The 17,080-nt window shown below is 39.9% G+C and overlaps 1 protein-coding gene across 7 annotated transcripts in view; it reads right to left on the bottom strand.

Annotated features, from left to right (window-relative positions):
* The window catches only part of LOC136324666 (spermatogenesis-associated protein 31D1-like), a 75,078-nt gene that overhangs the window by 26,826 nt on the left and 31,172 nt on the right, over nt 1-17,080 (bottom strand). For 5 of the 7 annotated variants that reach the window (XM_066257858.1, XM_066257857.1, XM_066257851.1 and 2 more), the window contains exons 2-3: nt 6,934-7,031; nt 6,607-6,674 (exon numbers count right to left, since the gene is read on the bottom strand). The exons of 1 other annotated variant lie outside the window; for it this stretch is intronic. In XM_066257858.1, the coding sequence (XP_066113955.1) occupies nt 6,607-6,674; nt 6,934-6,938 (73 nt within the window). In that variant the 5' untranslated portion in view covers nt 6,939-7,031. The remainder of the gene's footprint in view (nt 1-6,606; nt 6,675-6,933; nt 7,032-17,080) is intronic. One more of the 7 variants, XM_066257853.1, reaches the window with a different exon arrangement.

Raw genomic sequence — 17,080 nt, forward strand, 5'->3', positions numbered from 1 at the left:
TTTTTTTAGCTTTATTCTAATTCTAACCTACTATTAGACCTTTGTAATATTAGTAGACTATTGATATTTAACAAACACTGAAGTCAGCGTCTGGACTAAGATCTTAGGTGGTGCTGGGCAGATGTGTTATGCTATTAGCACATGACCTAATAGGACAGTTCTCTGCTGGTTCTTTTGGTAGTGTGACGCTTTGGTAAATTCTAGTACCTATTTATCATCTAGTAAAATTAATCATTTTGCCAGTATTGAAATAGAATCCATAGAAACAAGACCACTGAACTTAGGCCCTGGCCGGTTGGCTCAGTGGTAGAGCGTCGGCCCGCTGTGTGGAAGTCCCAGGTTTGATTCCCGGGCAGGGCACACAGGAGAAGCAACTATCTGCTTCTCCACCCTTCCTCGTCCCCTTTCTCTCTGTCTCTCTCTTCCCCTCCCACAGCCAAGGCTCTATTTAAGCAAAGTTGGCCTGAGCACTGAGGATGGCACAATGGTCTCTTCCTCAGGTGCTAGAATGGCTCTGATTAAAACAGAGCAATGCCCCCCAGATGGGCAGAGCATCGCCCCCTGGTGGGCTTGCCTGGTGGATCCCGGTCAAGTGCATGTGGGTGTCTGTCTCTCTGCCTCCCTGCTTCTCACTTCAGAAAAATACAAACAAATAAATAAATTTAATTAATTGTAAAAAAGGTCACTGAACTTAAATGCTTTGAAAGCCCAATACAATAGAATTGATCCTTAGGATTCCGGGATGGCCACTTTCACTGATCTGTTTCAGCTGACCCAAGTTTTATAGTATCATATTTGTTGTTTCTAACAGGAATAAGCACATGGGACAGGAGATAAAACCAGTAGCTTTTATTGAATGCCAGGCTCTGTGTTGTTTCAGGTAATGCAGATGCAGATCCTCATTAAGGTGAGTCCTTGAACTCAATGACCCACTGCGTAGTGATATCAGTGGTGTGGTGAGTGTTCTGATGGGTATGTACCTCGGTACTACTTTCACAAGGATACACTCAGACAGGGAAAAGCCTCATAAAGGTAAATTTCTAATAATGGTGCTAGTCAACTAGATTGGCTCACTTAGGACAATAAATCTTTATTTGACAATGATAATAACAAAATTATATACAATTATATGTACGTTGTCAGGTATAATAAACAAAAGAACGAAAGAAAAAACATGGAGATATTATTTAAGGCTCTGCCCTCTCCCAGAAAGAGGTGACGTTTGAGACGATTCAGCTTCTGGTTACTTGTCATCAACAATATTTAACATGTACTAAAAGCTGTAATTGAATAGGAGCTGTCATTTATGAGGTCTTACTATGTATCAGGCACTGTTTAGAGAAATTAACTTATTTGTCACAATAAACCATGAGGCAAGTTCTACTATAGCTGTTGCTCAGATGAGGAATCTGAGACACTAATAGCTTAAATAACTTCTCTGAGGCCACACACATGAAAGATGGCAGAGCTAGGATTCAAAATCAGGGAGTCTGGATGTTGAGTAGTATATATATTATATATAAAAGTATGGGAAATACCTTTTAAAATACATAAGAATGTGTTGTAAAATGAAATTGAGCATTGAATAGACTAATCTGACAATATCGGAGAAATGTTTTATGTCATCTTCAACTCAAAAAAGATTAATTCACCAAATCAAAATAGTTTTCCTATCAGCTACTAAGTAGAGCCTAAAGTTCTTTCTCTGGTAACCATAGTCTTTTATACTCTGGTCCAATTAAATTGTTTCCTACTAATACAAACTGTATTTTCAGCATTTTTACTTACTTATTCCCTTTCAATGTTTTTTTTTATTCAGGTCCAAATGAACTATTTGCTATTATTCACACACACAAAAATGTATACTTTTCAACATCTGCCCATTATCCTTTCTTTGTAAAACTTGCTTATGTTTTTCATTTCCATGGTACCTTAACTGTGCCTACTATAGGAAACACTACCATGATCCAGATCTATCCCTTCCCCCTCGCCCCAAGGGTCTCCCATTTGCTCAGCTGCTGGATGTATTGGCTAAAGCCCCTCACAGGTGAGAGCCTCCAAGAATTCTGCTCTACTTGAGTAACCCCCATGCCCCTTGAAGGTTGGGCCCCATGCAGGGAGAGGTCAGCTCACACTAATGACTGGTTGAAATAGGAGTACAGATGGGCCTTGCTTTCCTCAGTTTAAATAATTTAAACTGTTTAGCCTAGCTCCAGAGCTCCCTGATGAAGTGGATGAGGACTGTTGCAACTGCACTCTAGTCTGGATAGGTCGATGCTCTATCCATTGTACCACCATCAGTCAGGTTTCCTTCCTGTCATATTTCATTCTTTTAGATCCTTTCTGTTACACACCCTAGGAAATCATGGCTTTTCCAGTTACAACATAGGATTATAACTCCAAAAATTAACCCATGAGCTTTATACAATCTCTTTTTTACACCTTCATTTTCTTTTGTTCTTCTTTCCAGAATGTTCGGGTGCCTAATATGTATTGGGTTCCATACTTAGGGATTTCTTTGTGATTTTCCATCAGTTTCTGCTTATAAGAAACTTAAAATTCAAAGTGGAAATAGACAAGTAAACAGATAATTATCAGAGTACAAAAAGTGGTACTACTGGAAGGACCACTGTGAAGGCCACGCCTCTTGTTTAGACTTAGGAGGTCAGGAAGATGTCCTGAAAAGTGGTATTTGGATGGGTTCTGAAAAACAAAAGTTGGAGGAGGGCAAGCTAAGAAGAGAGAAGTTAAAGTGTAAAGACCTGGAAGCAGAACTTGGCCCATTCAGAGAAATACAAAGAACCTCGGATTGCTGGATGGCTGATACAAATAGCTTGAGTGCATTAGATAAGAGATGAGATGAGAGAGAATCTTCCTGAAAGGCCCTTTATATTACAGTAAGAACAATGGACTTTAATCTATAGGTTGTAGGAAGCTATTAAAGAATAGTTAATGAGCCTGACCAGGTCGGGGCGCAGTGGATAGAGCATTGGACTGGGACACAAAGGACCCAGGTTTGAAACCCTGAGGTTGCCAGCTTGAGCGCAGGCTCATCTGGTTTGAGCAAGGCTCACCAGCTTGAGCCCAAAGTCACTGGCTTGAGCAAGGGGTCACTCGGTCTGCTGTAGCCGCCAATCAAGGCACATATGAAAAAGCAATCAATGGAAAACTAAGGTGCCTCAAGGAAGAATTGATGCTTCTTTTCTCTCCTCCTTCCTATCTGTCCCTCTCTCTATAACTGTCACACACACACACACACACACACACAAAATAGTTAATGAAAAGGGTGGAGTTAATTTAACATCATCAGATTTGTTTCTTTAACAAGTTTACTGTTTTCAATAAATCATGCATTGAAGAAAGCAATACTAGAGAAAAATGAGCTTTGCCATAATCACATTTACTAAGGACTTTGAGCAAGAGATGCACTAGGAATGATTCCAAAGCTGTTGGCCTGAGCCACTGGGCAACTGATTGTGCCATTTACAGAGAAGGGGAACACTGAGAGGGCCTTTCCTTAGAAGTCAAGAGTTTGGAATCAAGTGTTTTCATTAGACTCTATTTTTTTTAATTTCTAAATTAAATTTATTGGAGTGACATTGAGTAATAAAATTATATAGGTTTCAAGTGTATACTTCTATGATAGCTCTATCATCTATGTATTACACTGTGTGTTTACTGCACAAAGTCAAATCTTCTTCCAAAACCATATATTTGACAGCTTTTTCTCTTCCTTCCCACAACTCCATTTCTCTCTAGTAACCATGATACTGTTGTCTGTATCTATGAGTTTTTGTCTGTCTTATTTTTTCATTTGTTGCTTTCAGTTTTATATCCCATATGTGAGTGAAATAATATTTTTGGCTTTTTCCATCTGACTTATTTTGTTTAGCATGATATTCTCAAGATTCTTCAATGTTACAAATGGCAGTATTTCATCTTTTCTTATGGCTGAGTAGTATCTCATTGTATATATGTACCATATCTTCTCTCTCCAGTCCTCTATCAAAGGACACTTAGCTTGTTTTCATTTCTTGGTCATCCATTATGCTTTTTTGTTTTGCTTTGGTTTTTTTGAGAGAGGCAGGGAGGGAGGGAGAGAGAGACAGGAACATCGAGCTGCTCCTGTATGTGCCCTGACCAGTGTATTGAACTGGCAGTCTTCGTGCTCCAGGACAACACTCTAACCAACCAAGCTATCTGGCCATGGCTTCCATTGTGTTTTTAATGCCTATTAACTAATATCCAAAACAATATGTTTAGGAGGCAGATGGATATGTGAGCTTCAAGCTCAAAGGAGAAGTCTGAGAAGTTGTAGACTTTAGCTCATATGTGTTGTGGTGGTTAATTTTCTGTGCCAACTAGATTGGGTGTTTCTGTGAGGGTGGACCAATAAATCAAATTAACATAAAGGGGTCTTGCCAGTGCTGGGATACAGCTGGTTCACACAGGTTCAGCAGAACTGATTCCTAATTTCTTGTTGAGCTCAGTGAACCGGTTATTAAAATGGGACTTGTAATCAGGGTTCTCTCTAAGGTGAGCGCCTGGGCAGCTTGCCCAGTGTAGAAATCACAAATTCACATTCCTTACTCTTTTTTAACATTCATCTGCACAACAGTGTATTCTAAGTGCCTGTAGTCATGTTCATTCTGTCCATTGGTGAAAAACATTGCAAGTGAGGATGCTAATCAGGAAGCAATATGAAAATGTCTTAAATATCAGTTTTATTGTTTTTTGTCAGGTATTATTTAATAGTTTTTATTAATGTTTTAAAAATCTTTCTTATAACAAAATCTAGTTTTGTGTACCTCTTTTATTGTTCTTATTTAAATACTGAATGAATGAAATAATAAACTGCCTTTTGGTATATATTTTTCATATTTAAAATGGTCATTAGGGCAGAGAAACGATTGTTAAATTATTTGAATCCCACCACTGGCGTTACCCAATAATTTAAAGGCCTGAATAGAATAGTCCTTTAACTCTTTTCCTTGAGTAAAAGATGATCCTTTCTGACAATCTTTAAACTGGGACACTGGTTTTTTACCCAGCCTTCAGACTTTAAAACATAGGTTCTTCCTGGATCTTAGCACTGCTGTCCACCAGACTAGAACTAAGCCATTGGCTTTCCTGAATCTCCAGCTGTCCAACTCACCCTTCAGATCTCAGAACTTGTCAGCCTCTATGATCACATGAGCCAGTTCCATAGGTATATGAAAGAATATTTTTTATATAAAAATATCTAATTTCTGTTTCTCTCTCTCCATATATATAATGTCTATATGTGTGTACAAGTGAACCTTCATGAGAATGAAAACCAGTTGAGGGTAAGGATGTTTTCATCTATTCTGTTCACTGCTGTATCCCTAGCACCAGAACAATGCATGCCCATAGTGTATGCTCAGTGAATATTTGTTGAATGCATGAATAATTATAAAATATTTAGTTATCAGATTATCTTTTATTAAATAAAAACAAATCACCTCTGTAGAACTGAAAAAAAATTTCTTTTATGAGACCACATAGAACATTGAAAATGTTCTCCTGAATGTTTGGAACAGAATTTAAAAAAATACAATTTAACCAACAAACAAAAACAAAAAAAATCCCCCCAAAAACGAAACCCCTTCAATGACAAAATCCCCTTTGAGAACTATCAAGTCTTTGACAAAGATGCTGGGTTATTCTAACTGAATGAAAGGACATCCAGCTCTTGAGTACAGAGGTGCAAGGGGCTACAGATTTGTTTTGCTTAGCCAGCACAGTAATTTAAAGTAATCAAACCTGGAAGAGTTGTGGACTTTAGAAAGTTCATACAAATATCCAGATTGCCACGGGCCTCACCACTCCTCATTCTCTTACATGGAGCTTCTTCACATATTTAACAGACCTCTTGACACATGAGGTTGGGGCTCCTCTTAGAGGCTCTTACCAAATGTGACAGGGCAGATATAAGAGCTGGGAGGGACCGATAGATTATCTAGTCCAACAGACTCATTTAAGGTTGATACAACAGAAACAAAGAGGCCACAGAGATGTGTTTTAGGATTTTCACTCAGTAATCAATAGAAACTCTATAGTAGAGTTTGGCCTGCTCAGACGTTTAACAACCTTTTGTTATTTGGCACAACTGCAAAATTTTAGTTGTACATTTTAATGTTACGCTAAGTTAAATGTGGCCTAAAAGAATAATAATGGCCCAGTTATCAATAGTTCATGAATCAGTTTTGATGAGTCTCTGTCCCTGGGAATACTAGAAATACTCAGTTTTGCAACTTTTAGCTTAGAGAATGCCACGCTATCCAAACACACATACATCCATTCACTTTCATCAAGTGACTTTCGTTCACTTTCATCAAGAATTCATACACCATCCTTTATAGTTCTGAAATTTTCAGATACCATTCACTTGACCACTGCTTCAAAACAGGTGACTTTCTGGGAATATATTACTATCTTAATATTAGCTCTTGTATTCTTTTAGCCAGAAGGCTAAGTCATGAGCAGGTAGTCAATCATTATAGGGTTTTCAGGCCATCCAAAACCAAGAGTACTGAGAAATCTACTTATTCCCTGCAATCTCTCTTTCTCAGTGAGGATTCTCACCATGAAGCAGTGTATTTGGCACGCATCTGGTACACTGGGAAGCTTCATAATTCAGTATACTCTGTGAACTTAAAACCAGAAAAGATAAATCAACCTCATAAAGTAATAGTGAACAAATGTAAAATATCTAAGACCTTTTAAAAGTATAAGTACTCTATTGACTATACAGACACTTTTAAGTTGGCTCTTTGTTAAAAACATTTATGTCAGATTCGGAGTCACATTTAAAAGAAAATTTATTGATAAAGTTAATTTTCAAATTGATGGTCAAAAAGAAGAGAAGGACAGCTGTGGGAATTACTGTCAAGTATCAAAATATTGACTTACTTCATATTCCTGGGAAAACTTCAAGTTGTCATTCGCTTTCAACCTTTCAATATGATCTGCAAGTTCCAAGATAGGAATTGGAGGATGACTAGCCATACCTATTAAAGTGAAAGAAGAAACACATTTGAAAACAATTAAAAATTACGCTAACTATTCTAAAGTATAGGAAATACTATAGTTAGAAATGGCCTGAAAATATGTGAGTAGTAAAGATGTTTTATGTGAGGAAGCAGGCAGATAGTTTGGTTACTCAAAGCAGGACATGCTCTGAAAGACTGAATTTTGTAGCCAAATGAAAAGTCATCAAGCGTAGTCCCCAAACTAACACTCCTGGTGTAAAAGAAAGCGTTATTGTGCTATGAATCAATGCAGTTAGCTAGTGGAGAAAACTGACAGTCAGGCTTGATGTCAACTTCTGCTTTGAGTAATGACTATTATGTCATTTCAAACTCCTTCTCTTGCACTGTGTGAAATGGAAATTGTGTGGAATTAAGTGGTATAAAGTGAACTAAGAAAACAGACACTGAGAAAAGTCTAAAAGAGAAAGAGTATTAGCTTGATAGGAAACATAAAGTGACTTATGCATAATCAAGGAAAACTAGCTTGAAGAATGAAGGTCACCAGGGTAACCGGAATCATCTGAACCTGCAAAGGAAATGACGGTGTAAATAAAACAAAATAGAACGAATTTGTTAAAGAGAACGAAATGTGCAGTCTGATAGACCTTTTAAAAGGATTAATAAAAATGCAGAACATTTTTACAGGATTCACTTCACATAGTGACTCAAGATTGTTTTTTGTTTTTTGTATTTTTCCAAAGCTGGAACCGGGGAGAGACAGTCAGACAGACTACCGCACGCGCCAGACCGGGATCCACCCGGCACGCCCACCAGGGGCGACGCTCTGCCCACCAGGGGGCGATGCCCTGCCCCTCCGGGGAGGTCGCTCCACCGCGACCAGAGCCACTCTAGCGCCTGGGGCAGAGGCCAAGGAGCCCTCCCCAGCGCCCGGGCCATCCTCGCTCCAATGGAGCCCCAGCTGCGGAAGGGGAAGAGAGAGACAGAGAGGAAGGAGGGGGGGATGGAGAAGCAAATGGACGCCTTTCCTATGTGCCCCGGCCGGGAATCGAACCCAGGTCTCCCGCACGCCAGGTCAACGCTCCACCGCTGAGCCAACTGGCCAGGGCCTCAAGATTGTTTTATATATCACAAATCTGTAGGTGACTGACATTCACGTGCAAACACGAACACAAAGAATGGCATGCACCACAGCTCATAGATGATAATCCCTGATGCAAAATCAGACACCAAACTAAATTTCAAAATGTCTCCACTGGTAGCAGATTGTAGAGGTTGGGGTTGAAACCTTCTCCTGGATATTTATAAATGGCCACACTAATGGCTTTGTGGTATTTTTTTATAAATAAATGTTTATTTTAATGGGGTGACATCAATAAATCAGGGTACATATATTCAAAGAAAACATTTCCAGGTTATCTTGACATTTAGTTCTGTTGCATACCCATCACCCAAAGAAAGATTGTCCTCCGTCACCCTCTATCCAGTTTTCTTTGTACCCCTCCCCCTCTCCCTCCTTCTCTCCCCCCCACCCTCCATAACCACCACACTCCTGTCCATGTCTCTTAGTCTTGCTTTTAAGTCCCACCAATGTATGGAATCCTGCAGTCCTTGTTTTTTTCTGATTCACTTATTTCACTCCGCATAATGTTATCAAGATTCCACCATTCTGCTGTAAGTGATCCAATGTCATAATTTCTTCTAGCTGAATAGTATACCATGGTGTATATGTGTCCCATCTTCTTTATCCAGTCTTTTTTTTTTTACAGTGATTAAAAGCCTTTAAGCAAACTCTTGGCCAATACAACAAGAATCCATAAAAGAGTAGTGTCCTTAACATGTTCACCAAGTCCAAGTTGGCCCCATCACCATGCCAAATACCTGAAAAATGCAACCCAACCACAGTTCAGTCTGTTAGGAGCTGTCACAGGGAGCAGGAGTCCAGAAAAAGTCCGCATGGCACTGGAATTGTTGTCACCATTCTATACTTTGCAGCTCATGTCCAAGTCCCAATGACCGCTGCTTCTAGCTGGCAATGGTTCAGGTAGACTGGAAAAGCCATTTGCAGCATGTGTGGATATGGAGCTTCTGTTCTCCTCTGCCTGGAGAGATGAGACCAGGTTGCTTTTCCCTGGAGCTCTGCAACTGTGGCTTGGTAAAGAGAACCTTGGGATACACTAAGCTGGGTGGCAAAGGTAGATTCATAATAGAAGTTGGCAAAAGGGGGAAAGAGAGCTCTAAATTAGGAGTAGGTCCCAGCCTGAAATATGAGTGGGGCATTGAGGTAGGAGGGATAAAGGAAACACTATATATTAAGCAAAGCAGCAGAAAATAGGATTATCAACACCCACAACAGAGATCTTTGAGGGAAGAATCAAAACCTGACTATTCAGGCAAAACATAGTTAAGTGGCCCTTGTGCAAATGAGATCAGTTTACCTGCTTCTTAGAAGAAATACCCTAGGCTTGTCCACAGTGTCGTAGATGGGGCCGATGGCCCTGGGCACCTACAGCCTTCAGTGGCAAACTCCAGCTTTCTGGGCAAGGTTAGGTCATAGGTGGCTGGAGCAGGGCTGGAAGAGACTGAACCCTCCCTTAGATATTAGAGGAGTGAGGGGGAAGCCTACCTTCCAGTGACCCTGTTTCCTCACAGCAGAGGCATGTAAGCCTGGCAAGCTTTAGCTCAATGACCTTTCTTTCCACTCTTGAGGCAGGACCCAGATGGCATCCTATGAGACCCCTTTGGGGTGCTGGAGCCTTTAAGGGTGTATCCTAAAAGCTGGTAGTTCCCCTGATCTCTATTGGGCTTTTTCTGCCTCTAAGGTATCTTAAAAGCCATGCTCAGAAGATCTCGCTGAGGGGTTTGAGGATCCCCATCTGCCTATATAAATCTTTTCCATATATCTGGAGCTATTTGGAAAAAGACAAAACAGTGTTATTAGCTGGATCTAATAAAGAAGGTAGTAGTTTGCAGGCGAAAAAGATTTGGTGTCTCCTGTTCATCAGCATTCCAAAGAAATGTAAATTTTTTTTTAAGTAAAAAACATGATATGGTAGACCCATAGGAGTTCCAGGATATGACTACCCCCTTTTAATTTTTTTTTTAAATTGACCTTAAAATGTTTGCTGAGTACACTTTAATAATACTTTAACTTTAAAGATTGTAAGCATGACAAAATACAGTAAATGCTTTTGCTCCATATGCAGGAGCATTTTCAGTTTAGCCAGTTTAGGAAATCCAATAATAGAACAATGCATACAGTCAATGAGCTATAGCATGCTTAGCAGCCTCTCCTGTTCTGACAGAGGTTACTATAGATCTGGAATATGTATCCACTGTAATGTGGACATACGACTGTTTGCCAAATGAAGGTATATGAGTAACATCCATCTGCCAAAGTTGTCCTGGTAGGGGTCCTTGAGGGTTAACTCCAAATAAGGGGGCAGTATAGGACCCCTTGGACGGGATTTCCCAATCTGCCGTGCTGCTTCCCGAGAAAGTTGAAACTGTTTACACCGGGATGCAGCGTTCTGGTGATGAATAGTATAAGACTGACTTACTCGGTCTGTCATGGTTGCTCCATATAATTTTCTTTTGGGTAGCTTGATCAACAAGGGCATTCCTAGGCCCTGGCCGGTTGGCTCAGTGGTAGAGCATTGGCCTGGTGTGCAGGATTCCCGGTTTCGATTCCCAGTCAGAGCACACAGAAGAAGCGCCCATCTACTTCTCCACCCCTCCCCCTCTCCTTCCTCTCTGTCTCTCTCTTCCCCTCCCGCAGCCTAGGCTCCACCAGAGCAAAGCCACCCCGGGCACTAAGGATGGCCCCATGGCCTCTGCCTCAGGTGCTAGAATGGCTCTGGTTGCAACAGAGCAACACCCCAGATGGGCAGAGCATTCCCCCCTGGTAGGCATGCCAGGTGGATCCCGGTCAGGCGCATGCAGGTGTCTGTCTGACTGCCTCCCCATTTCCATCTTCAGAAAAATACAAAAAATAAATAAATAAAAGAAAAAATACAACCAAAAGAAAAAAAAAAGGGCATTCCCTTGTGCTAAAGCTCCAGGGAGCATGGAGTGAGCTTGAGTATGTCCTATGAAACATGGAGCTCTATGTTGACATATAAGTCTTTGAAGAAGGAGGAACTGCTGAAATAGTTCATTAGCATTTGTCCCTAAGACAGCAATCTTTATAGTGGAAACACCGTAAGTAAATATTTGCTGTCTGTCTATAGATTAAAGGGGGAATATGGCAATGATCTTTGTGTCCCTCCCCTCCCCCAACCCCCTTCCTCTCCTCCCCCACCCTGTAACCCCAAGACTGTTGCCATATCTCTGAGTCTCATCTTTATTGTCCCACTTATGTATGGAATCATATAGTTCTTAGTTTTTTCTGATTTACTTCTTTCGCTCAGTATAATGTTATCAAGACCCATCCATGTTGTTGTAAAAGATCCTATGTCATCATTTCTTATGGCTGAGTAGTATTCCATAGTATATATATATCAAAGCTTTTTAATCCACTCGTACTCTGATGGACACTTGGGCTGTTTCCAGATCTTTGCTATTGTGAACAATGCTCCCATAAACATGGGGGTACATTTCTTCTTTTCAAACAGTGCTATGGTGTTCTTGGTATATTCCTAACAGTGGTATAGCTGGGTCAAAAGGCAGTTCGATTTTTAATTTCTTGAGGAATCTCCATACTGTTTTCCACAGTGGCTGCACCAGTCTGCATTCCCACCAGCAGTGCAGGAGGGTTCCCTTTTCTCCACATCCTCACCAGCACTTATTCTGTGTTGTTTTATTGATGAGCGCTATTCTGACTGGTGTGAGGTGATATCTCATTGTGGTTTTAATTTGCATTTCTCTAATCATTAGTGATATTGAACATTTATTCATATGCCTATTGTCAATCTATATGTCCTCTTTGGAGAAGTGTCTATTCATTTCTTTTGCCCATTTTTAGATTGGATTGTTTGTCTTCCTGGTATTAAGCTTTACAAGTTCCTTATAAATTTTGGTTATTAACCCCTTATCAGACGCAATTTCAAATATATTCTCCCATTGTGTAGTTTGTCTTTTTATTCTGTTCTTATTGTCTTTAGCTGTGCAGAAGCTTTTTAGTTTGATAAAGTCCCATTTGTTTATCCTGTCTTTTATTTCACTTGCCTGTGGAGACAAATCAGCAAATATATTGCTGCGAGAGATGTCAGAGAGCTTACTGCCTATGTTTTCTTCTAAGATGCTTATGGTTTCACGGCTTACATTTAAGCCTTTATCCATTTTGAGTTTATTTTTGTGAGTGGTGTAAGTTGGTGGTCTAGTTTCATTTTTTTGCAGGTAGCTGTCCAATTTTCCCAACACCATTTGTTGAAGAGGCTGTCTTTACTCCATTGTATTTCCTTACCTCCTTTGTCAAATATCAGTTGTCCATAGAGCTGTGGGTTTATTTCTGGGTTCTCTGTTCTGTTCCATTGATCTATGTGCCTGTTCTTATGCCAGTACCATGCTGTTTTGAGTACAATGACCTTATAATATAACTTGATATCCGGAAGTGTGATACCTCCCGCTTTATTCTTCCTTTTCACGATTGCTGAGGCTATTCGTGTTCTCTTTTGGTTCCGTATAAATTTTTGGAATATGTGTTCTATATCTTTGAAGTAAGTCATTGGTATTTTAATCAGTATTGCACTGAATTTATACATTGCTTTGGGTAATATAGACATTTTAATGATGTTTATTCTTCCTAACCATGAGCACATTATATGCCTCCACTTATTCGTAACTTCCCTGATTTCTTTTATCAATGTTTTATAATTTTCTGAGTACAAGTCTTTAATCTCCTTGGTTAGATTTATTCCTAGGTACTTTATTTTTTTGGTTGCAATGGTAAAGGGGATTGATTCCTTGATTTCTCTTTCTGACAGTTCATTATTAGTGTATAAAAATGTCTCTGATTTCTGAGTATTGATTTTATATCCTGCCACCTTGCCGAATTCATTTATCAGGTCTAGTAGTTTTTTGACTGAGAGTTTAGGGTTTTCTATATACAATATCATATCATCAGCAAATAATGATAGTTTTACTTCTTCTTTTCCAATTTGGATGCCTTTTATTTCTTTTTCTTGTCTGATTGCTGTGGCTAGGACTTCCAGAACTATGTTGAATAAGAGTGGTGAAAGGGGGCACCCCTGCCTTGTTCCTGATCTTAAGGGGATTGCTTTTAATTTTTGCCCATTGAGTATGATGTTGGCTCTGGGTTTGTCATAGATGGCCTTTATCATGTTGAGGTATGTTCCCTGTATTCCCACTTTACTGAGAGTTTTGATCATGAATGGGTGCTGGATTTTATCAAATGCTTTTTCTGCATCTATTGAAATTATCATGTGGTTTTTCTCCTTTCTTTTGTTTATGTGATGAATCCCATTGATTGATTTGCAAATATTGTACCAGCCTTGCCTCCCAAGAATAAATCCCACTTGATCATGGTGTATGATTTTTTTCATATATTGCTGGATCCGGTTTGCTAATATTTTGTTGAGGATTTTTGCATCTAAGTTCATCAGGGATATTGGCCTATAATTTTCTTTTTTGTGTGTTGTCTTTGCCTGGTTTTGGAATCAGAATTATGCTCGCCTCATAAAAGGAGTTTGGAAGTCTTCCTTCCTCTTGAATTTTTTGAAATAGCTTGAGAAGGATAGGAATTAGTTCTTCTTTGAATATTTGGTAGAATTCACTTGTGAAGTCATCAGGCCCAGGACTTTTCTTTTTTGAGAGTTTTTTGATAGCTGTTTCAATCTCATTTGGTGTAATCGGTCTGTTTAGGTTTTCTGATTCTTCCAGCTTGATTTTTGGAAGATTATATGATTCAAGGAATTAGTCCATTTCATCTAGGTTGTCTAGTTTTTTGGCATACAGTTCTTCATAGTATTTTCTTACAATATTTTGTATTTATGTTATGTCAATTGTTATTTCTCCACTCTCGTTTCTAATTTTATTTATTTGAGTCCTCTCTCTTTTTCTCTTGGTTAGTCTCGTTAAAGGTTCATAGATCTTGTTTACCTTTTCAAAGAACCAGCTCCTGGTTTCATTGATCCTCTGTATTGTTTCTTTAGCCTCTATGTCATTTATTTCTGCTCTGATCTTTATTATTTCCTTCCTTCTACTAGCTCTGGGCTTTACTTGCTGTTCTTTTTCTATTTCTTTTAGATGCAGGGTTAAGTTGTTTATTTGAGCTTTTTCTAGGTTCTTGAGGTATGCCTGTAATGCTATAAACTTCCCTCTCAGGACTGCTTTTGCTGTATCCCATAAATTTTGAGTTGATGTATGCTCATTATCGTTTGTTTCTAGGAATTTTTAATTTCTTCTTTGATCTCAATGTTAACCCATTCGTTATTTAATAACATGCTATTTAGTTTCCAAGTGTTTCAATGTTTTTCAATTTTTCTATTGTGGTTGATTTCTAGTTTAATGCCATTGTGATCAGAGAAAGTGCTTGATATGATTTCAATCTTCTTAAATTTGTTGAGACCACTTTTGTGCCCTAACATGTGGTCTATTCTAGAGAATGTACCATGAGCGCTTGAAAAGAATGTATATTCTGCTGTTTTAGGGTGAAAGTTTCTGAAGATATCTATTAAATCGAGTTGATCTAATATGTCCTTTAAGTCTGCTGTTTCTTTGTTAATTTTCTTTCTTGAGGATCTATCTAATGATGTTAATGGAGTATTGAAATCTCCTATTATTATAGTATTGCTGTTGATTTCACCCTTTAAGTCCATCAAAGTCTGCTTTATATATTTAGGTGCTCCTATATTAGGTGCGTAGATATTTATAATGGTTATATCTTCCTTTTGGATTACTCCCTTTATCATTATGTAATGACCTTCCTTATCTCTAACTATGGTCTTCGTTTTAAAGTCCATTTTGTCTGATATAAGCATTGCTTCCCCAGCTTTTTTTTTCATTTCCATTTGCGTGAAATATTTTTTTTCCATCCTTTTATCTTCAGTCTGTGTGCATCTTTTGATTTAAGGTGTGTCTCTTGTAGACAGCATATGTATGGGTCCTATTTTCTTATCCACGCAGCTACCCTATGTCTCTTGATCAGATCATTTAATCCATTAACACTTAAGGTTATTACTGATATGTAATTGTTTATTGCCATTTTTTTTCTTTAAAACTGTATTCCTCTTTTGCTATATTCTTTTTTTCCTTTGATCTGTTTACAACAGGTCCCTTAGCATTTCTTGCAGCCTTGGTTTGGTTGCAGTGAATTTCTTGAGTTTTTTTTGTTTTGTTTTATCTGTAAAGCTTTTTATTTCTCCTTCAATTTTAAATGATAGCCTTGCTGGATAAAGTAGTCTTGGTTGTAGGTTCTTGTTCTGCATTACTTTGAATATTTCTTGCCATTCCCTTCTGGCCTCAAGTGTTTCTGTTCAGAAGTCAGAAGTCATCCTTATGGGGGCTCCTTTGTAGGTGATAGTCTTTTTTTCTCTAGCAGCTTTTAATATTTTCTCTTTAGCATTTAGCTTTAGTATTTTAATTATTATGTGTCTTGGTGTTGGTTTCTTTGGGTTTCTCCTTAATGGAGTTCTCTGTGCTTCCTGAACATGTGAAATGTTTTCCTGCCTTAATTGGGGGAAGTTTTCCGCTATGATATGTTTGAACAAAGTCTCTATCCCTTGTTCTTTCTCTTATTCTTCAGGAACCCCTACGATGCAGATGTTATTTCTCTTCATGTTGTCACAGAGCTCCCTTAGAGTTTCCTCAGACTTTTTGAGTCTCTTTTCTTTTTTCTGCTCTGCTTCCATGCCTTTATTTATCGTGTCCTCTAACTCGCTGATTCGATTCTCTGCTTCATCCATCCTGCTTTTAATTCCTTCCATTGTATTCTTTATTTCAGATATTGTATTTGTCATTTCTGACTGATTCTTTTTTATTATAATGTCCTTTTTTATATTTGTTATCTCTTTATTTAGGTTTTCGTAATGGCCATCTATGGTTGTTCTAATATCTTTGAGCATCCTAACAATCGTTATTTTTAACTCTGCATCTGGTAATTTGGTTATATCTGATTCACTTAGGTCCTTTTCTGGGGATTTCTCTTGGTTTACTTGTGTTGTATTTATCTGCCTCTGCATTTTCTCTTCACGGGAGTGGCTGTGATCACGTGCTCGGGTGCACAAGCGTTGGTGGCCTTGGCCTTTGCCCCGCCCCCGTATGTGACGTTATGTTCAGTCCTGAGGGCACTTGTGAGCACCTTTGCTCAGCTACGGGTCTCCGCCTCTTTGCGGGCTTTCACCCTGCCCTTGCAGGAGGAGCCCGCTCGAGGAATGGCTGCTAGCCGTGTCTCTACCGCCGGGCAGGACTGCGTGCCCAAGTTCAGCTCAGTAGCAGAACTCTGCCTCTTCTGGGCTTTTAGCTCCACCCCCGCAGGAGGAGCCAGCTACCAAGTCAGACAGCATGCCTGGGTTGCACGGGAGGGGCAAGGCTGTGCTCCTGTGCCCTTGCTCAGGGGCTACTCTCCACCCCTTCCGGTGTTCCGGCCCTTCTCCCGCAGGCTGGATTACAGGCTGCCGGCAGCTGAGCTTGACCGCTTTTGCACACCCCCTTCTCCCCAGCCGGGCAAGATTGAGCTCACACCTGAGCCCAGTGGTGGCCAGCTGGCTTCCACCCCTGCCAGCAGAACCGCGCTTTTGTCTCCCACTGCCGCCTGCCCTCCGGCAAGCCCTCAGCCGCGTGGGTGGGGGCGTTGCAGCTCGGACCCTAAGACTCACTACTGTAGACCCAAAAGCTCCCTCCTTCTATGCAGCTCTGCTCTGAATGCCACGGGGGAGCTTGTTTGGCAGCTCTCCTGCTTCCCTTTGCTGGTATTGCTGTTTCCGGGGGAAATAATTCACTTCAGCTTTGGGGAGTGACTCGTCCCAGGGGTTAGGGTGGCTATCTCCCAAAATGTTTCTCCCTGTGCCTCCTAGATTACACTCTCTTCCTGTTACTCTGGTCCTCTCCTCTCTCCCCATCCCCAGGAGCCCCGGGTGAGTGGTTGTGAGAGAGATGTTCTGTGCGGTCCC

Source organism: Saccopteryx bilineata, chromosome 2 (genome assembly GCF_036850765.1).
Source record: "Saccopteryx bilineata isolate mSacBil1 chromosome 2, mSacBil1_pri_phased_curated, whole genome shotgun sequence".
NCBI classification, from domain to species: domain Eukaryota; kingdom Metazoa; phylum Chordata; class Mammalia; order Chiroptera; family Emballonuridae; genus Saccopteryx; species Saccopteryx bilineata.